The following is a 16961-nucleotide window of genomic DNA, read 5'->3' as shown; positions in this document are numbered from 1 at the left end:
CCCACCCTTGATTCGAGGAGCCATTCTGCATCTGTGTTATCTGTAACCAGAGATCTACTGTTTTCTGTTGGATAGCTAAAATATAGCAATCCTTGGGGCAGAATGCTCAGAAAGGATCTGAGTCTCTGCACTGCCTTGTGAGAGCTCCCCGGGGGGTTGTGCAGCGGATGGAGCTGTGAAGTTTGTGGCCGGCACATGTGTGTGGGTGGCTGCAAGGGTGGAGCAAGAGGGGGAAGTGCCAGAGCAACCACCAGCATAGTGATAAGGAATTTCCTGCGCTCGCTTTTTATTTATTTATTTCACCGGGTGGCTGGTTATAAACAGCAGGAGAGATGGGTTTGCCGACAGCAGTGGGTGAGTGACTATCCAACCGGGAGTGTCGGAACAGGGTGGGCATGGGAGAAAACCTCTGCGTCTGCTAAGTGTGTGTTGTGGAGACGGAGGGGAGAGGAAATAAAGCCCAGACGATGGGGCTGAACAGGAGTGCCATGCTCAAGAATGCCCGTTTCATTTAAGGGGCCTGTGACTTCCCAATTGATTTATGTGAACTTGGTTGCCCATAGCTCTGCTGTTTGTGCCTTTTCTTTCCTAAGCTGGACTACGGTAGGAAAAACTCCTCTGGCTCTGCAGGAATGGGTTCGCTGTCCACAGGTTCTAATTTGGTGAATGTGCGTGTGTGTTGATGTAATCAGTAGTCTTGTTCCAGACCTTACAGACAGAGATTCCTTCTAGATTGGGATTTTGTACCCCACCTGCAGGAAGTGGCATGTTCCAAAGACAGCCATGTTCTACATGAGGGTTTCCCAAACTTGGGTCTCTGGCTATTTTTCGGACTACAGTTCCCATCATTTCTGACCACTGGTCCTGCTAGCTAAGGATGATGGGAGTTGTAGTCCAAAAATAGCTGGAGACCCAAGTTTGGGAAACCCTGGTCTAGACGTTCTCTGAGTGAGGCTCTGTTAGGTGTACATGGGGCTTTTTGTTGCAGCCTCTTCCTTCCTAACAGGGGCGTGAGTGACATACAGGAAGTTGACGGAGCTCTCTTCAATGAACCGCTTGCTTTTTGTGGTTTCTAGGTGTTCCTCCAGCCCCATGGGCTGGCTGACCCGCATGGCACCTGCTCTCAGGGTTCCTCGGGTGGCCGGCCTCTCATACCTCAGTCCAGAGAACCCTTTGCTGGCACAGCATGGTCCTCTCCTGTTCAGCATGCCCGAAAGTCGATAGTTTCAGCCTGCTACGTGAGCGAAAGAGGGCAGGAATGGAGAAGTGTCAGGAAGTCAAGAAACATGTGCGTCTGCAGGATAGGTGAGTTGAGAGCGCTCTGCGTTTTGGCTCAATGTGCAGATACCAGGGGCTGAGAGTTTATGTACAAGTCGTTGTTCTAGAACATGGGTAGGCAAACTAAGGCCTGGGGGCTGGATCCGGCCCAATCGCCTTCTAAATCTGGCCCTTGGACGGTCCGGGAATCAGTGTGTTTTTACATGAGTAGAATGTGTGCTTTTATTTAACATGCATCTCTGGGTTGAGGGGCCTGCTTGGTGTTTTTACATGAGTAGAATGTGTCCTTTTATTTAAAATGCATCTCTGGGTTATTTGTGGGGCATAGGAATTTGTTCATATTTTCCCCCCAAAATATAGTCCGGCCCCTCACAAGGTCTGAGGGACAGTGGACCGGCCCCCTGCTGAAAAGGTTTGCTGACCCCTGTTCTAGAAAACTACTTAACAGATGAAAAGGGGTGCTTTGGGAGAAAAGGGGACTCACAGCATCCTAGTGAGGAGCAAGATGCTTCCATGGACAGCTTTATATGAACCAGGCTGCTTCCAGCGGCATGCAGCTGTCCTCAGGACCGGTCCTGAGTCCAATGCCTGGGACTTTCAGAAATAAGACTCTGACTATGCTTAGTATTATAATTAGTGTTTATTATAGTTATTTGCCATTTTTTACAAGAAGGTGTCTCAAAGTGACTTGCAATGGAAGAACAGGACTACCAAGACATATTAAAGTCTATTATAAGACTGCAAGGGAAATCCCCAAAGGCTCATCCATAAATATATATAAGGGCCCATCCATTTGTCCTGAGATTTCAAGTCTTGGGTCTCAGAGGGTATCTTTTCCCCACCCCCACCCCCCAGGAAAACCTGCTGTTTACTGGTGAATCAGAACAAAGGTCAATCCGTACAAAAACCTGATTGATGTATCTGAAGAAGTGTGCATGCACACGAAAGCTCATACCAAGAACTAACTTAGTTGGTCTTTAAGGTGCTACTGGAAGGAATTTTTTGTTGTTGTTTTGACTATGGCAGACCAACACGGCTACCTATCTGTAACTGATTGATGTTTGTTCCAGTTTTGTTCCAGCGGGTTTTCCGGGGGGGGAAGCGGAAGGACGGGTGGGGTGAAGGGACATCTCCTTGGACCTGTGACTTGAAACAAACGCCCTAAATTAGTGGCTGCACCTCTACTCATTTTACTTAGCAACATGTCAACCTTCCCGTCAACCTACCACTCTTCCCACTAACCCACCCTTTTCCAAACCCACACGCCTCCCGACCCCTCACGTGACACTGCATCCTGCCCCCCGGACCTTTCGCTTTCCACCTCGTGCCACTGCTGCAGCCAAGTTGGATGAAGAGATGGCCCAGCCAGATGAGCACTACAGGAAAGAGGCCCGAAGCGGTGGCTGGTCTGGGGATCTGCCACTGCCCCTCCTAGCCAGGCTGGCGCTTTATTATAAATGGTGGCATTGGCAGAAGCAGATTACCAGACTGGCAGACCCTGGCTTCTGACCACCTTCCTCCTTCTTGCATTGGGCTATTTTTGCACCCTAATTGGCAGCGGTACAAAAGCAACAGATCCCCAAGGTGGCCATTAGTGGCACCAGTCAGTCTGGGGGTCTAGATCCAGGAGCAGAGGTCCCAGGGCAGGTAGGCAGAGGAGCCAGTGCAGCTGCTGGGGGGGCTGCTACAGCTTGTTCCAGCTGACCCTTTGCAGCTTGCCTAGACCACCTATTCACTGCCACTCATTACACTGTATTTCACAGCACCATCTGTCTGTGGACAAGTGAACTGCAGGATGATGACATTCTTACATTTTTATTATATGTAAAGAAAGCAATTCTAACCCACCTCATTGAACACCAAAAGAGGCCACAAACATACATGATTTCCATCAAATCAGGTCTGGGTAAATAAAAATGTTTTTGCCTAATGCCTAAATACAGAATGATCACAACAGGTGTGTTTCCTTTAGGAGAGCATTTTATAAGCAGGAAGCCACCACAGAAAGGCCTTTCTTTTTTTGGTCCTGCCACTCTCTATACCTCCTTTAGAGGGGACACACAGAGAAGGGCATAACATCGGCATGGGTGTTTTAGAATTCCTTTTACACAATCATTTGCAGAATTCTTCTTGCCCTGTTTGTGCTTAGTCTGGAACATTTCTGTTCTAGAAGAAGGAATGGACTCCCATAATCATTAGAACCAATTTGAGGATTTTTAAAAATATATGATTGCAATATCAGCCTGAAACTGGGCCAAAATAGGAACTCTCTGGCTCATTAATGTGTGACACTCATGAGCTGGGGTCCCAATAATTGTGTAGTGCCAATATTGCTTTGGTACTGTATGCTACATGTTCAGCGTATAATAGTTAAATCCTCAATCTCAGGCTTCTCTTCTAGTTTCTCTCAGTCTGGAGTGGCTGTGTGATGTTGCAGCTAGAGTCTAGGGTATTTATTATTTAGATTTGTTGTCCTCCCTTGGGCATAAGGTCCTTGGGTAGGTTACAAAAATGTAAAAATATAATATTAGAATTTAAAACAATTTATAATCAGAAGATTATAATCAGAAGATGGAGAGGGAAGCATTGTCAATATATACTTGGCAATTTACTTGCATTGTTCTATAAGATTTAGGCAGGGTTAAAATTGCTTTTACTATTGTGCAGCTTTTCACTAGCTTGTAGCAGCACATTTTACCCCTTTCACACAACTCCTCCACCCTATTCTATAGATGTCTTTCTCTAGGCTTATAATTTGCACATTTGGGTTTCTCTCTCTTTCAGAAGGGGCTCCAACGTGTCGCTGGTGCTGGACATGAGTTCCCTGAGCAACACTGAACCCATTTCATCCGTCTCCACCCCAAGGGATGTCACAGTGAAGCTCCTGAACACCACCAGCCATGTTCTTACTCAGAGGATGCTCCAGCAGCAGAACTGGAGCCTAGAGGAGCTTCAAGAGGAGTTTGCGGTGAGGCACTGAGACCTGCCTTGTCCTGATTTCAATCCAAGCTAAGCTCCTCCAATTGCACACCATCCTGCAATCTAGAGGCAGTCTAGTATTGCATATTGTTGAATTGGGAGAGATTCAGAATGCTCACGGGAAGGTTCCAGAATTTGGGGGGGGGGGGGTTAGTTTAGAGGAAAGGTGTGAGAGGCAACATGATAAAATTGCATGGTTTGGTGAAAGGTGATAAAGTATATTTTTTTCTTCCTCTCTCCCTCTCTTTGTTATAGTACTAGATCAGTGGTTCTCAACCTGTGGGTCCCCAGATGTTGTTGGACTACAACTCCCATCATCACTAGCTAGCAAGGCCAGAGCTCAGGGATGATGGGAGTTGTAGTCCAACAACATCTGGACACCCACAGGTTGAGAATCGCTGTACTAGATCATGAGGATCTCACTCTCTTAACACTAGATCTCATGGGCACCCAATGAAGCTGAATGTTGTAAGATTCAAGACAGACAAAGTAAAGTACTTCTTCACACCGCACATTGTTAAACGATAGAGTTAGCTCCCACAGGAGGCAATGGTGACCACCAACTTCAATGGCTTTAAAACACTAAACAAATTCACGATGAATAAGGCTCTCAAAGGCAACTAGCCATGATTCCTATGTTCTGCCCAGTGTGGGAGGCAGTATGCCTCTGAATGCCAGTTGAAGGTAATCACAGCTGGGGAGAGTGCTCAGGTCCTGATGTTGATCTTCTCCATCTGGTTGTGAGAACAGGATGCTGAACTAGATGGGTCACTGGTCTGATCCATCTCCCTCTTCTTATGTGTTCCCATTAGAAAACTGTTCTACCTGTGGTTCTCCAGATGCTGTTGGACTCCCAACTCCCATGTCCCCCACCCAGCATGGCCAATGGTGATGGAGGATGGGAGTTGTAGTCCAAGAACACCTGGAGAGTCCCATGTTTCCCATGCTATGGCAATAAGCATTTTGTGCCTAGCATCTTAACAGAGCAGGAAGTCCCTCCCTTTTTTCCTGGGTTTTATAAGATGAATAATAACACCACTACCCTTTATAAAGAGCTGGGCTTCTTTAGGCAGGTGAGAGATCTCCATAACAGTCCCTTTTCGTTGACAGCAGGTTAAAAAGGGAACAATTCAGAGTATGTGTTGGGAAGCAAAAGCATATATGCATTTATACTCTCTCTTTCCAACACTTTGGGTGCTTTATGTTACAGAGAGGGGAATATTTCAGCAATTCCTTCTTTCCTCCTTTACAGAAAATCCCCTCCAACTTTGCCAGTGCAGAAGAGCTGGACATCCCCAGACGAGCAGCAAAAGACAGATATAAATCCATCCTACCAAGTATGTTTGCCTCTTGTGAACAAGGAAAGTGGAAAGGTGGCAAAGGAAGGCAGACCAATGGACCCATCTATTCTCATTTGTATTCTTTGGCCAGTGTCGGGTCACATTCGCACTATATAGCTAAAGCACATTTAAAGCACATTGTGTGTCCCCGCCACTGGCCCAAAAATCCTGAGAACTGCCTGAAACTGTAGTTTTGTGAGGGATAAACTACGGTTCCCAGGATCCTTTGAGGGAACACAATGCACTTTAAATGTACAGTGGAGTTGTGACCTTGCATTCTTGCTGTACACTTTGAAACACTAGTATGCCCCTATTTTTAGTCCCATCGCCAGACAAGGCCCTTGAGGCCTATGTGTAGCTCTCCCCTCTTACACACACACTGAGAAGTGGCAGGACTCTAGGTCAGTTGTGACTGTATCAGTGAGTATAAAAGAGGCACACATAGCTCTGTTGTGCACCTACAGAGCAAATGGTTGGATTTTGTTTTTCATGATCAGGCTCCTTGGCTTCTGAAAATAACAGCTCAGTCACAGCTGCAGCACTCCTGGCTGTTCCTCCAGAGAGCTCTGTTCATTCCTCTTTGCTGGATGATGGAGCTGTGTGCCACATGGCGTGTCCTATGTCCTTGCTTGGTGCACCACCCCAGCCCTGCCCAGATAAGCTGTGGGGATACTTGTGTTGGGAAGGTAGCTCCCCACTACCACGTGGGAATGCAGTCCTCAACAGAAAAGAAATGAAAAGCTTCCCTGCCTCTTCTGTAAAAGTTCGGCTTTATGTCGGCTTTAGCAGACATAATTTCAATCCCTGCTGAGATGTGCAGGATGCCTTACATAACCATAACAATACCTTGTGGCTTTAGAAGTTGTGATGAGTCGGAGTGGGAAAGTTTCTAAAGGCCAGAGACATAGGGGAACCTCTTGTAGATGCCACCTTGTTTGCATAAGATGGTGACCGGTGTTTGAGTGAAAAACAACTCAAGGCCATTTTATATCCCAGATAGACTTGCCATTGTGGTGGAATGAAAACTCCACATGTGTGAGCAGAAATAAAATGACTGCTCTGTGTTCCAGCTGCTGTAGTGACATGCATCACTTCTGACATGACTGTTGAAAAGGCAAATTCATTGTAAATAATGAGTCTGAGCAAGGACAGAAGAACAATGAGGTAGCAACGACTGAGTCAAATGTGCTGGAGGGTGGGGGGAGCATCTCTCTGAAGGAGGATCTGGCCAGCCTTCTGACTTCTTGTGACAAGGGTGGGGAATCCATAAGCTCGAGAGCCAGTGTGGTGTAGTGGTTAAGAGTGGTGGACTCGTAATCTGGGGAACCGGGTTCGCTTCCCCGCTCCGCCACATGCAGCTGCTGGGTGACCTTGGGTTAGTCACACTTCTCTGAAGTCTCTCAGCCTCACTCACCTCACAGAGCGTTTGTTGTAGGGCAGGAAGGTAAAAGGAGATTCCTTAGGGTAGTGATAAAGCGGGATATCAAATCCAAACTCCTCCTACTCTTGGACTATGGCTCCCATCATCCCTGACTGTTGGCTATGCAGACTGGGGCTGATGGGAGTTGCAATCCAACAACATTTGGAGGCCAACAGGTTTTCCACCCAAGGGTTAGGATATTATAATTAGATGATGCTGTGTACACAGTCTTTGTGTTCAGGCACCATGTCCGCTGTAACCAAACTGTCCCTTTAGATCCCCAGAGTCGTGTGTGCCTCAAGAGAGCGCTGAGCCAAGAAGACGAGAGCTACATTAATGCAAACTACATCCGGGTGAGCCAGAGGGTCATTGAGGTGTGAGAAATCTGAAGATGACTGTTGGGATGTGTCTTACTTGTTGATATTTCTGTCTCACCTTTTAGGGTTATGCTGGGCAGGAGAAGGCCTATATTGCCACCCAGGGGCCCATGCTTAATACAGTCAATGACTTCTGGACAATGGTGTGGCAGGAAGGAGCTCCTCTCATCGTTATGCTCACCAAACTCAAGGAAGCGAAAGAGGTATGATGTGGGCCTTGAGCAGCACCGGCCCTACATTAGGCAGAGTGAGACGGCTGCCTCACGTGACAGATGCTGGGTGTTTGTGTGTTTGTGTGAGGAGCAGACAGAGTGTGTCCTGAAACCACTAAGCTAGTCTGCTGCCCTCAAGTGCAGTGGAGAATACTACTCCATTGCCAATACCGAAGTACGATTCATTGGTGAATGCACTGGTGATTCAAGTGCCAGTCTGGCTGGCTTTTATATATGTAATGGAGAGAACACCATTGTGTCCTTTACCCAGTGCTTTTTTCCCCTGGGTACCCAGAAAAGGGTACCCAGTACCAGCAACTTAAAATAAAATTAAAAAAGTTAAAAGTGTGGCACTTAGTGTAACAACTTCATGGTGAGTACCAGCACCGTTTTTATTTCTTTTCTTTTTTAAAGCACTGTCTTTACCACAGGTAGCAAAATGTATTGGGCCTGTAGACTGCTCTGAGTGAGCATAAACAAACTCCCTGGAGGTGAGGGGACTTTCCAGATACTAACAGAAGAACAGTGAGCAAGCTTAAATTTGTAAACATTTCATCAAACAGGGATGGACAACTGATACTTTTATTCCTGCTGAGAGCGCATCCTTTAGCATTAGTGGTAAAAATCCCCACAGCATTGGTAAGTGCTTCCCGCTTTCAGGAGCAGAATTTGGTTCTCACAGAGGAAAGAACAACAGAACCTCCTAGAGACGATTAGCAAACCATCAGTTTAACAAAGAATGCTCACCCAAGCTTCTATAACTGTGTATTTTGGGTCATAAATGCAGTGGGAAATTGGGCAACCAGAATGCTGACATTTCCAACCATGGGCCAGATCTCTGCTTCAGGGGGAAGAGGATTAATTTGGCCCCCATTGACACTCACTCTTCTAAAATGCATCCCAAGACTTCAGTGCAACATAGCTGATGAGTTGTTTACACCCCATTCCTTAAAAGATCACAGCTGTGCAATATTATGCATGCTCATTCAAAGAGAGGGGAAGTGTTTTACTCAGAAGTAAAAACCACAGTAATGTATTCAGTGGGTCTTTTGCTCCCCTGTAAGTGTGTATAGGATTGCAGAAGTGCTATTTTTCTAGGGAAAGAGGTGCCGGAACTCACTTGTTCTCTTATAATGGCTATGGCGCCCACCTGAGCGGTCCCAGAACTGAGTTCCAGCTAAAAGAAAGGTCAGGATTGCAGCAGCATTATATCTGGAGGCTCCGTTGGCTGGCACAAATATCTTCAGTACAGTGGGGAGGCAGTGTAAATGGCTAAGCTATCCCATCTAAGGGACGCAGGTGGCGCTGTGGGTAAAAGCCTCAGCGCCTAGGGCTTGCCGATCAAAAGGTCGGTGGTTTGAATCCCCGCGGCGGGGTGCGCTCCCGTCGTTCGGTCCCAGCGCCTGCCAACCTAGCAGTTCGAAAGCACCCCCGGGTGCAAGTAGATAAATAGGGACCGCTTACTGGCGGGAAGGTAAACGGCGTTTCCATGTGCGGCTCTGGCTCGCCAGAGCAGCGATGTCACGCTGGCCACGTGACCCGGAAGTGTCTCCGGACAGCGCTGGCCCCCGGCCTCTTGAGTGAGATGGGCGCACAACCCCAGAGTCTGGCAAGACTGGCCCGTACGGGCAGGGGTACCTTTACCTTTTTACCCCATCTAAACTCTGATATCCCTCTTGGTTCATTTTCTCCCATAAGGCAGCTTTTGGAGCAGCCTATAAAGAATGTTGGGGCTTTCTGAGTACCTGTTTGGTCTGTAGGCCCCTTGCCGCTGTACACAACTCTTTGATCCTGGTGTACTGTGGTCTGGATTGCGTAGGTGGATCTGGTGTGACTGGAGCTGGTGGTTGAATGGTTCTGCTTTTTTATATGATGCTAATATTCTGAGTCACTCACTTATGTTGACTTACGCTGCTACTTCTCCTCATGGGGATCCTCGTCCTTCTGGTTTCAGAAATGTGTCTGTTACTGGCCTGAAACGGAGGCAACCTATGGGCCCTTCACCATCCGCATGCAAGGCATTTGTGAGTGTGAAGAATACACCATCCGCGACTTTGGCCTACAGGTAGGCCAGGAGGGCTTGGGACACAGACAGGGACAGTGGTGCTCTCTGGCAAAGGTTTACTGTGCAATCATTGCTGCTCATGTGAAATGAGAAGTTTGGAGAGGTGGCCTGGGAGAGGGCCTTCTCTGTGGCAGCCCTTCAGTTGTGGAATTACCTTACTTTTCTGTGTATAAGACGAAGTGTTTTTATTTAAAAATTATCTTAAAAATTGGGGGTCTTATACACGGATAGTGCATAGGGGGGATTGGTTTCTGCCACGAGCCAGAGATGGTCAGCAACTATTGGGCATGTTAAAGGTAAAGGTACCCCTGACCATTAGGTCCACTCATGGACAACTCTGGGGTTGCGGCGCTCATCTCGCTTTACTGGCCGAGGGAGCCGGCGTTTGTCCTCAGACAGCTTCCAGGTCATGTGGCCAGCATGACTAAGCCGCTTCTGGTGAACCAGAGCAATGCACGAAAACGCCATTTACCTTCCCACCGGAGCAGTACTTATTTATCTACCTGCACTTGATGTGCTTTCGAACTGCTAGGTGGGCAGGAGCTTGGACCGAACAATGGGAGCTCACCCCGTTGTGAGGATTCGAACTGCCAATCTTCTGATTGGCAAGTCCTAGGCTCTGTGGTTTAGACCACAGCGCCACTTGCGTCCCTATCGGGCGTGTTATTTGTGGCAATTGTGTGGGCAATATGGCAGCTTCTGCCAGACGATAGGTGGATTTTGCGACGTGTGCGAGTGGCAGCGTAGGTCAGGCAGGTGAACGACTTTTGGCAATCCCCCCTAGAAAAAACTCAACAACTGTGGGCAATCCTCCTCCAAAAAAGCTCAGCAACTCTGGGCAATCTCCCCCTATTTTTTTAATTTGGAGTCCCCCAAAATAGGGGGCGTCTTATACACAGGGGCATGTTATACACGGAAAAATACGGTAGCTCCCCACCGAAGTGCACCTGCACCTTCATTACGTAGTGTCTGTTGCATGCTGAAGATACATCTCTTTCCCCTGACCTTTGACATCTTGCAGGGAATGCACCCAGCAGGATTGAACCCTGCCCACGCTTATCAGCTGGTGTCAGCCCATGACACCAGCTGATTGACAAATAGGCATGGGGTTTTTTTTGGGGGGGGGGAATAGCCTCACAGGCCAAAGTGGACCGTCTGGCAGTCCAAGAGTTTGCTCGTTAGTGGGCACTTTCCCACCTGAGTTAAGGTCCAGAAGGGAATGTTAATTTACAAACAGGTCATTCAGAACTGATGTTTGTGTGTGCCCAAGTAGCTCATGAACACACTCCTGTTCTTCTATTCACCAACCACACCAGCAGGTGGAGTTTGGCAGAAGGTAGCCTGGGCATGGGGGGGTGGGGTTTTTTTTGCCCCAACCTCAGTCACTCCTCCCTCCGTCCCTAGTTAGTTTACAATTAAACTGCAGTTTCCTTGTCTTTAAAAAAAGGTTTTCCCCAAAAATTTTGACAGAACAGAATTGCGCAACATCCATGATAATGAAAACATATTTAGTGCTCTGAGTGGGTGTGTGCATGTGCCAATCTTTCGGCAAGTTAATATGATTCCTCTCTCTCAGCCTTCTCCAACTGATGGCGAAACTTCATATCCAAAGCACCCTGAGATCCAAGAGTGTTGCTGGCAGAGGAGAAGGGAAACAAATCAGTCTCCTGCAGCTTTTCTCACTGTTTTTTCTTTATGCAAACTTCTCCAAGCAGAAGGAAGCTTATTTGCGTTATTGGAGAGGTTTAGAAAAAGCAACAAAGGTGCCAAGGGGTTTTTCCTGCTGCACAGATACATTTGCCTCTTCCTCGTGTGTTCCATCCACCCACCCACCCGCTGCGGGGCTTCCTTCTGCTATAGGAAACAGCATAGAAGAAACAACAGATTGATTTGATTCCCCTCTGTTGTCACAACAACATGATCAAATGGGTACTTTAAGTTGGAGTGGATCTACACACAGGGGGAAAATGCTATAAACAAGTCAGAAATTACATCATTGTAAAAAAAAACTCTATGGAAAAACATGTATAAAAATTTCCTGCTCTCTGGCACCATCTGGTGTTTATAGCACATTCAAATTGTTTCTTTAATAATGTAGCTGAGTCCCTGGTCAGGGAACACATCTGAAAGCAAATCTGTACTGCTTTAACAGTCATGGCTCCCCCTAGAGAATCCTGGGAATTGTAGTTTTCCTCTCATGGAGATACAATTCCCACCACCCTTAATAAACTGCAGCTCCCAGGATTCTTTGCAAGGAAGCGAGGAAAATTAAGGTGGCATAAGAGTGTTTTAAATGTATGGTGGGAATGTGACCAAAGTGAGGAGAGAGGGATTATCTTAATTTACAAAAAGATAGGCATGCTCCCAAGCCTCATACAGCAGCTTCAAACATTTGTTTTGATTATTGCTCAAACCTGCTCATGTGAGAAGCGAGCGGGAGTAGGAGTGTGGCAATAGAGGCCACTCATGGAAATGCCATCACACATGTGACAAACTGCCCTTCCCCTGCTCAAAAATGTGCTAAAGGCCTCACACACCAGCAGTTGCCACAGCTGTATGCAGGCTATTTTACAAATAAAAAGAAATAAAAAGTGTAGGCCGGCATTTTGAGGGTGAAAAACTTCTGAGCGAGAGCAGCAGCATAATATAATAAACTGCAGTGCTGAAGCACCCTTTTGCACACACACCCTCCTCAATGATACTCCATTCCGTTTCGTTTCCCACCTGTTTTTCTAGAAACCCACAAGTCAGTCTGCAGTCTGTGGCTACTGAACAAGTCCAGGCCTTACTGGACTGTTTTGGGGTCCCATCCCACCTTAGTGCTCCCCCCCAATATTTTTTGTACTTCTGCTCTCCTGATACCTCCTCCTTGTGTGAGGACAGTGCTTTTGGACGCCTGGCCTTTGTCGCCCAAGAATTGGGGCTGCATAACATACACACTATACATTTGAAGCACATCTTCCCCATGTACCCAGAAAAGAATCCAGGAAACTATAGTTTGTTAAGGGTGGTGGGAATTGTAGCTCCATGGCAGGTAAAACATTTCCCAGGATTTGAGGTCTGTGTGTGCTTTATATGTGTAGTATGTATGCAGCCATATATTAGGACCCACCCTTATATATGTTTTAAATTGTTCTTAATAATGCATTTAAAATTGCTTTTAACTTTCCCTGGGACCTTGTGTGAAGGGTGGGTAAAAAATCAAAATAAAATTTATCCGATAAATTGTAAACAGATAAGAACATTGGCGGGATTATTGTAATAACCTGCAGTTTCATAAGAGTATATATTTAAAGCAGATGAATAAATGAGGAAATTAAGTTAATTTGGATATACAGAATATATTAAAAATAAATTTAAGGAACCACAGAAAGAGGGGGAAGGGAGTCAAGTTATGAAATGTTAAAATGATTGTAAAATTAGTGAAATGTATAAAAGCATAAATATTTTTTAAAAGACATCAAAATAATAATAATAATAATAATAATAATAATAATAATAATAATAATAATAATAATAGCAGCAATGGCACTCACAATCTGAACATCAGAAATAGAGGGAATAATTATATGCTTTCTGTTTCATAATGCTTCTCAGCTCAACGATGAATGTCGCACGGTGAAGCATATTGTTTTCTCATCCTGGCCAGACCAGAAGACCCCAGAATCAGCCAAGACCTTCTTGCACTTGGTTTTGGAGGTGGAGAAAATTCTACAGGCCACAGAGAGCAGAGGACCTGTTGTTGTACACTGCAGGTGAGAAGCTTTCCTCATATCCCTGCAGCAGTGTAAGGAGTTCAGTGGCCTTGGCCTGAACAAAGACCTCCCCAGACTGAAACCTCAGTTCAGTACCTATGGACCTCCTGTTTTATTTACATTTATATACCACCTTTCCCTCCAAGGAGCTCAAGGTGGTGTATATGGTCCTCCTCTCCCCATTTTATCCTCACAACCACCCTGTGAGGTAGGTTAGGCTGAGAGACAGTGACTGGCCCAAGGTCACCCAGCGAGCTTCATGGCTGACTGGGGGACTAGACTCCTAGTCTCCCAAATCCTAGTCCAACGCTCTAACCACTACACCACACTTTTCTCCTGTCATGTATTTGCAGGTTCTGGTAAAACAAGTACCGTAAAATGTATGGTCCTCAGGCTACTTGATCTGTGATTGTGAGAGACAGAAAGCATTCACATTCACTGCTTGTGTGTGAATGGGTCTGTCCCTTTCTCCTGACGTCCAGAACCTTCCTCATCCCCCTCAAAGCCTCAGGGGCCACTGCAATCTGACATTATCTTGGTGTTTTGTTCAGTGCAGGAATTGGTCGGACTGGCTGTTTTATTGCTACGCAGATTGGATGCCAGCAACTGAAGAATAAAGGAGAGGTGGATATTTTGGGGATAGTCTGCCAGCTGCGCATAGACAGGTGTGTGCTGACAATCTTCTGAGCTTTCTCATTATGTGTAGAATTCCTGTACAGGGCAGGGGAAAAAACCTAGCGCAATGCATTGTATGTGCTGATGCCCTGTAAAGCAGTTAGGAAACTGCCGTTGGTCTGAGAAGAACGCCACAAGCTTATTAACTGGGACTGAGCAGTTTGACCCTATTATACATGTGTGCTTTTTCCACCCCACTGGCTCAATCCAAAGTGAGAGTGGCAATCCAGTGGATCTGGAGGGCAGCAGGTTGAAGGCTGCTTCAGATGGTAATGTGCATTGCTTCAAAATGTGGTAAATGTGCTCCAAAGTCCTACTCCTGAGGCGCTACTCCTGAGCATTCTGGGATACAGCACAAAAAGAAACTTTCTCTCTCTCTCTCTCTCTCTCTCTCTGCTTAGTTGATTAGCTGGGTGGTTTTCAAACTCTGTTTTAGGGAACTCTGGAGTTCCTTGAAAGCTTATAAAAGTTGCCTGTTGAGAACATCAATATTTTGTTTCATATTATCCTGCCCCGACCAGCAGACTCTTAAGAGAGTTAATCATAAAATTTAATTACAATAATGATCTAAAACAGCATAGAAACGTAACAAAATCTTTCAAAAGCAGTAGGAAATCACACCAATAAAATCCTGTTGGCAGTCATCGAGTGAAGCAAACGACTTTATAAACAAGATTGTCTTCACCAACTTCCCGTAATGGAGGGCAATTTCCCCTGAAATACTTGCTCAGTGCTACTGATCTCTTTTACAACAGGTTGGGGAATGTGTAGTCCTCCAGATGTTGTTAGACTCCTGTTCTCAACAGCCCCAGACAGCATGGCTATTGTTCAGGGATGATGGGAGTTGTAGTTCAGCAGCATCTGAAGGACCACAGGTTCCCTCCATCCACGGCCTACACAGCATGCTGACACTGGGGAGTTGTTGATGTGCTCTAGAGTGTATATCTCAGTCCATGCATGGATGTGTGTGTGGAGTCCAGTAGCCTGGTCTGGCCAGCACTCCAGGGAAACAATGTGCCCTTATACAACAGCCTTCAACCATTGTAGGCTTGGCACACACTGTTAGGTCAAATATACATCTTTGGACTCATTTCTTCAATGTTTTGCCATGTATGTATAAGGAGATTGCACAGTAGCAGATTTGACCAAAATGTAGCACGTGTGCTATCAGGAAAAATGACAAGGATCTAGAGGGCACTCTCTCTGCAACAGCACTTTTCAGTTCCACCATGAAGAAGAACATCTGCTTTGCTTGCAGATGCTCCCAGATTCAATCCCCAGAATCTCCATTTGGGTTGGAAAAGACACGTCTAGGACCCTTGAGGGCTACTGCCAGTGAGTGTAGAAAATACAGTGCTGAGTTAGATGGACCAGTCTGAGTCAGTTTCCTATGTTTTCTTCTTTAGTCCACCCCTCAACAATTTTTCAATAGCAGCTGCTAGCGTTTAGGTTTTTTTCCAGCATTCCTCCATGGTCCCACTGTGGATGCTTCCTTGCTTCACTGTGTCCTCCCTCCCTCCTTCCCCTAGCCTGGGCCACTATCCCCGGACAACATTTGCAGTGAGGCCCCTAGGAGCATTGTTTTTACCACACCACTCCTTTTGTTATCTTTAGTACATACTGTAGATGCACTAGAAGGCTTGCTTCACTTTCTGGAACAATAGACAGCATCACCTGAATTTTTTGCAAGGCGTGCTGGGCTCTCGCAAGATGCTAGTTGTTTCACAGAATTGAATCATTGTAGCTCCCAGTGAGTGCACAACTCAATAGTTTTTCTTTGTATTGCAGGGGTGGAATGATACAAACCAGTGAACAATACCAGTTCCTCCATCACACACTGGCCATGTATGCATCACAGCTTCCTAAGATCACAGACTGCTAGTGTCATTTTCTTGTGTTGGCATGTGGAATTGGCTCTCTCCTCCTTGACACATGGCTTGACGGAGCCTTTTTCTGACTCTCCAATCAGTAGCAATATAGAGAAAACTACTTGTGTTTCAACAGCCTGGAGTGTAATCTCTGCCCAAGAAGAAGTACCTGGTTGCCGGCTGCATACCATAGGAATGTCTTCTATCACAAAGCAGACTTCAAAATCTAATGTTGTGTTTCTTGTGCTTGTTTTGAATTCCCTGAATGATGTGCGCAAACTTAAACCAGATTTCAGGTTCCTTGAAAATAGTTTGGTCTGTTTATTGTTTACTATTCAGGATACATGACTGTTGATATCAGATGTGGTCACTAATCTAGTTTCTTCTCCTCATTCCTGTTACACTTCTTTGGAGAATGCTCTCCTTCCCACCCCACCCTCTGGCCTTGCATCCAAAATGTCATCAGGAAGAGGGACTTCATTAATTGCGAAACAATAATTTTCTCCCCACTCATTCTACCGACGTTCTCCAGCCTCTTGAAACTCAGTTTGATATTTGTATTTCTCCGGCCAACAGCTGCAGCCTCCATGTGGTTTTAGACATGTTTATTTCCTCTCTGCATTTCCTCCTTGGAATCTAGAAATCATTTCCTTTGAACTGCTTTTATTATGCTGATCATGCATAAAGAAGCAAATGTTTCAATACTGGAACTCATCAGAGAAATCCATTACCTATATACAAGTCACACATTTATATGGGCACGCATGGATGCTGTGTTAAATCACTCAGTGGGATTGCATGAGCAGTTCAGGACTTAAATGGAAATAAGCACTCTGTAGATTTGGTAAATATATAAGCGCTGGGGTCAAATGTGCCCCCACAGTCCATCCACAAAAGGCCAAAAGTTCCTCCTTAAGAACAAATACCTGCCACAGTGATTAATTCAGTTTATTTATGTGCACATGTGCAAAGACTGAGCATGTGTGCTTGAA

General features: G+C 45.9%; 1 protein-coding gene across 2 annotated transcripts; it reads left to right on the top strand.

Annotated features, from left to right (window-relative positions):
* Positions 1 to 244: 244 nt before the first annotated feature.
* Positions 245 to 16277, top strand: PTPN7 (protein tyrosine phosphatase non-receptor type 7). Of its 2 annotated transcripts, none has more exons than XM_028734664.2 (10): positions 245 to 354; positions 1077 to 1305; positions 4063 to 4246; positions 5510 to 5594; positions 7294 to 7370; positions 7460 to 7597; positions 9561 to 9671; positions 13269 to 13426; positions 13983 to 14091; positions 15890 to 16277. In XM_028734664.2, the coding sequence occupies exons 2-9, from the start codon at positions 1187 to 1189 to the stop codon at positions 14041 to 14043; spliced, it is 933 nt and encodes a 310-aa protein (XP_028590497.2). In that variant the 5' UTR covers positions 245 to 354; positions 1077 to 1186; the 3' UTR covers positions 14044 to 14091; positions 15890 to 16277. The 2 variants fall into 2 exon arrangements, with proteins under 2 accessions (XP_028590497.2, XP_028590495.2); XM_028734662.2 differs by having other exon boundaries at positions 13978 to 14091.
* The last annotated feature ends 684 nt before the right edge of the window (positions 16278 to 16961 follow it).

This window comes from Podarcis muralis, chromosome 5 (genome assembly GCF_964188315.1).
Source record: "Podarcis muralis chromosome 5, rPodMur119.hap1.1, whole genome shotgun sequence".
NCBI classification, from domain to species: domain Eukaryota; kingdom Metazoa; phylum Chordata; class Lepidosauria; order Squamata; family Lacertidae; genus Podarcis; species Podarcis muralis.
Note: the sequence above shows the minus strand (reverse complement) of the source record. Positions and strands in the feature narration are given on the sequence as shown.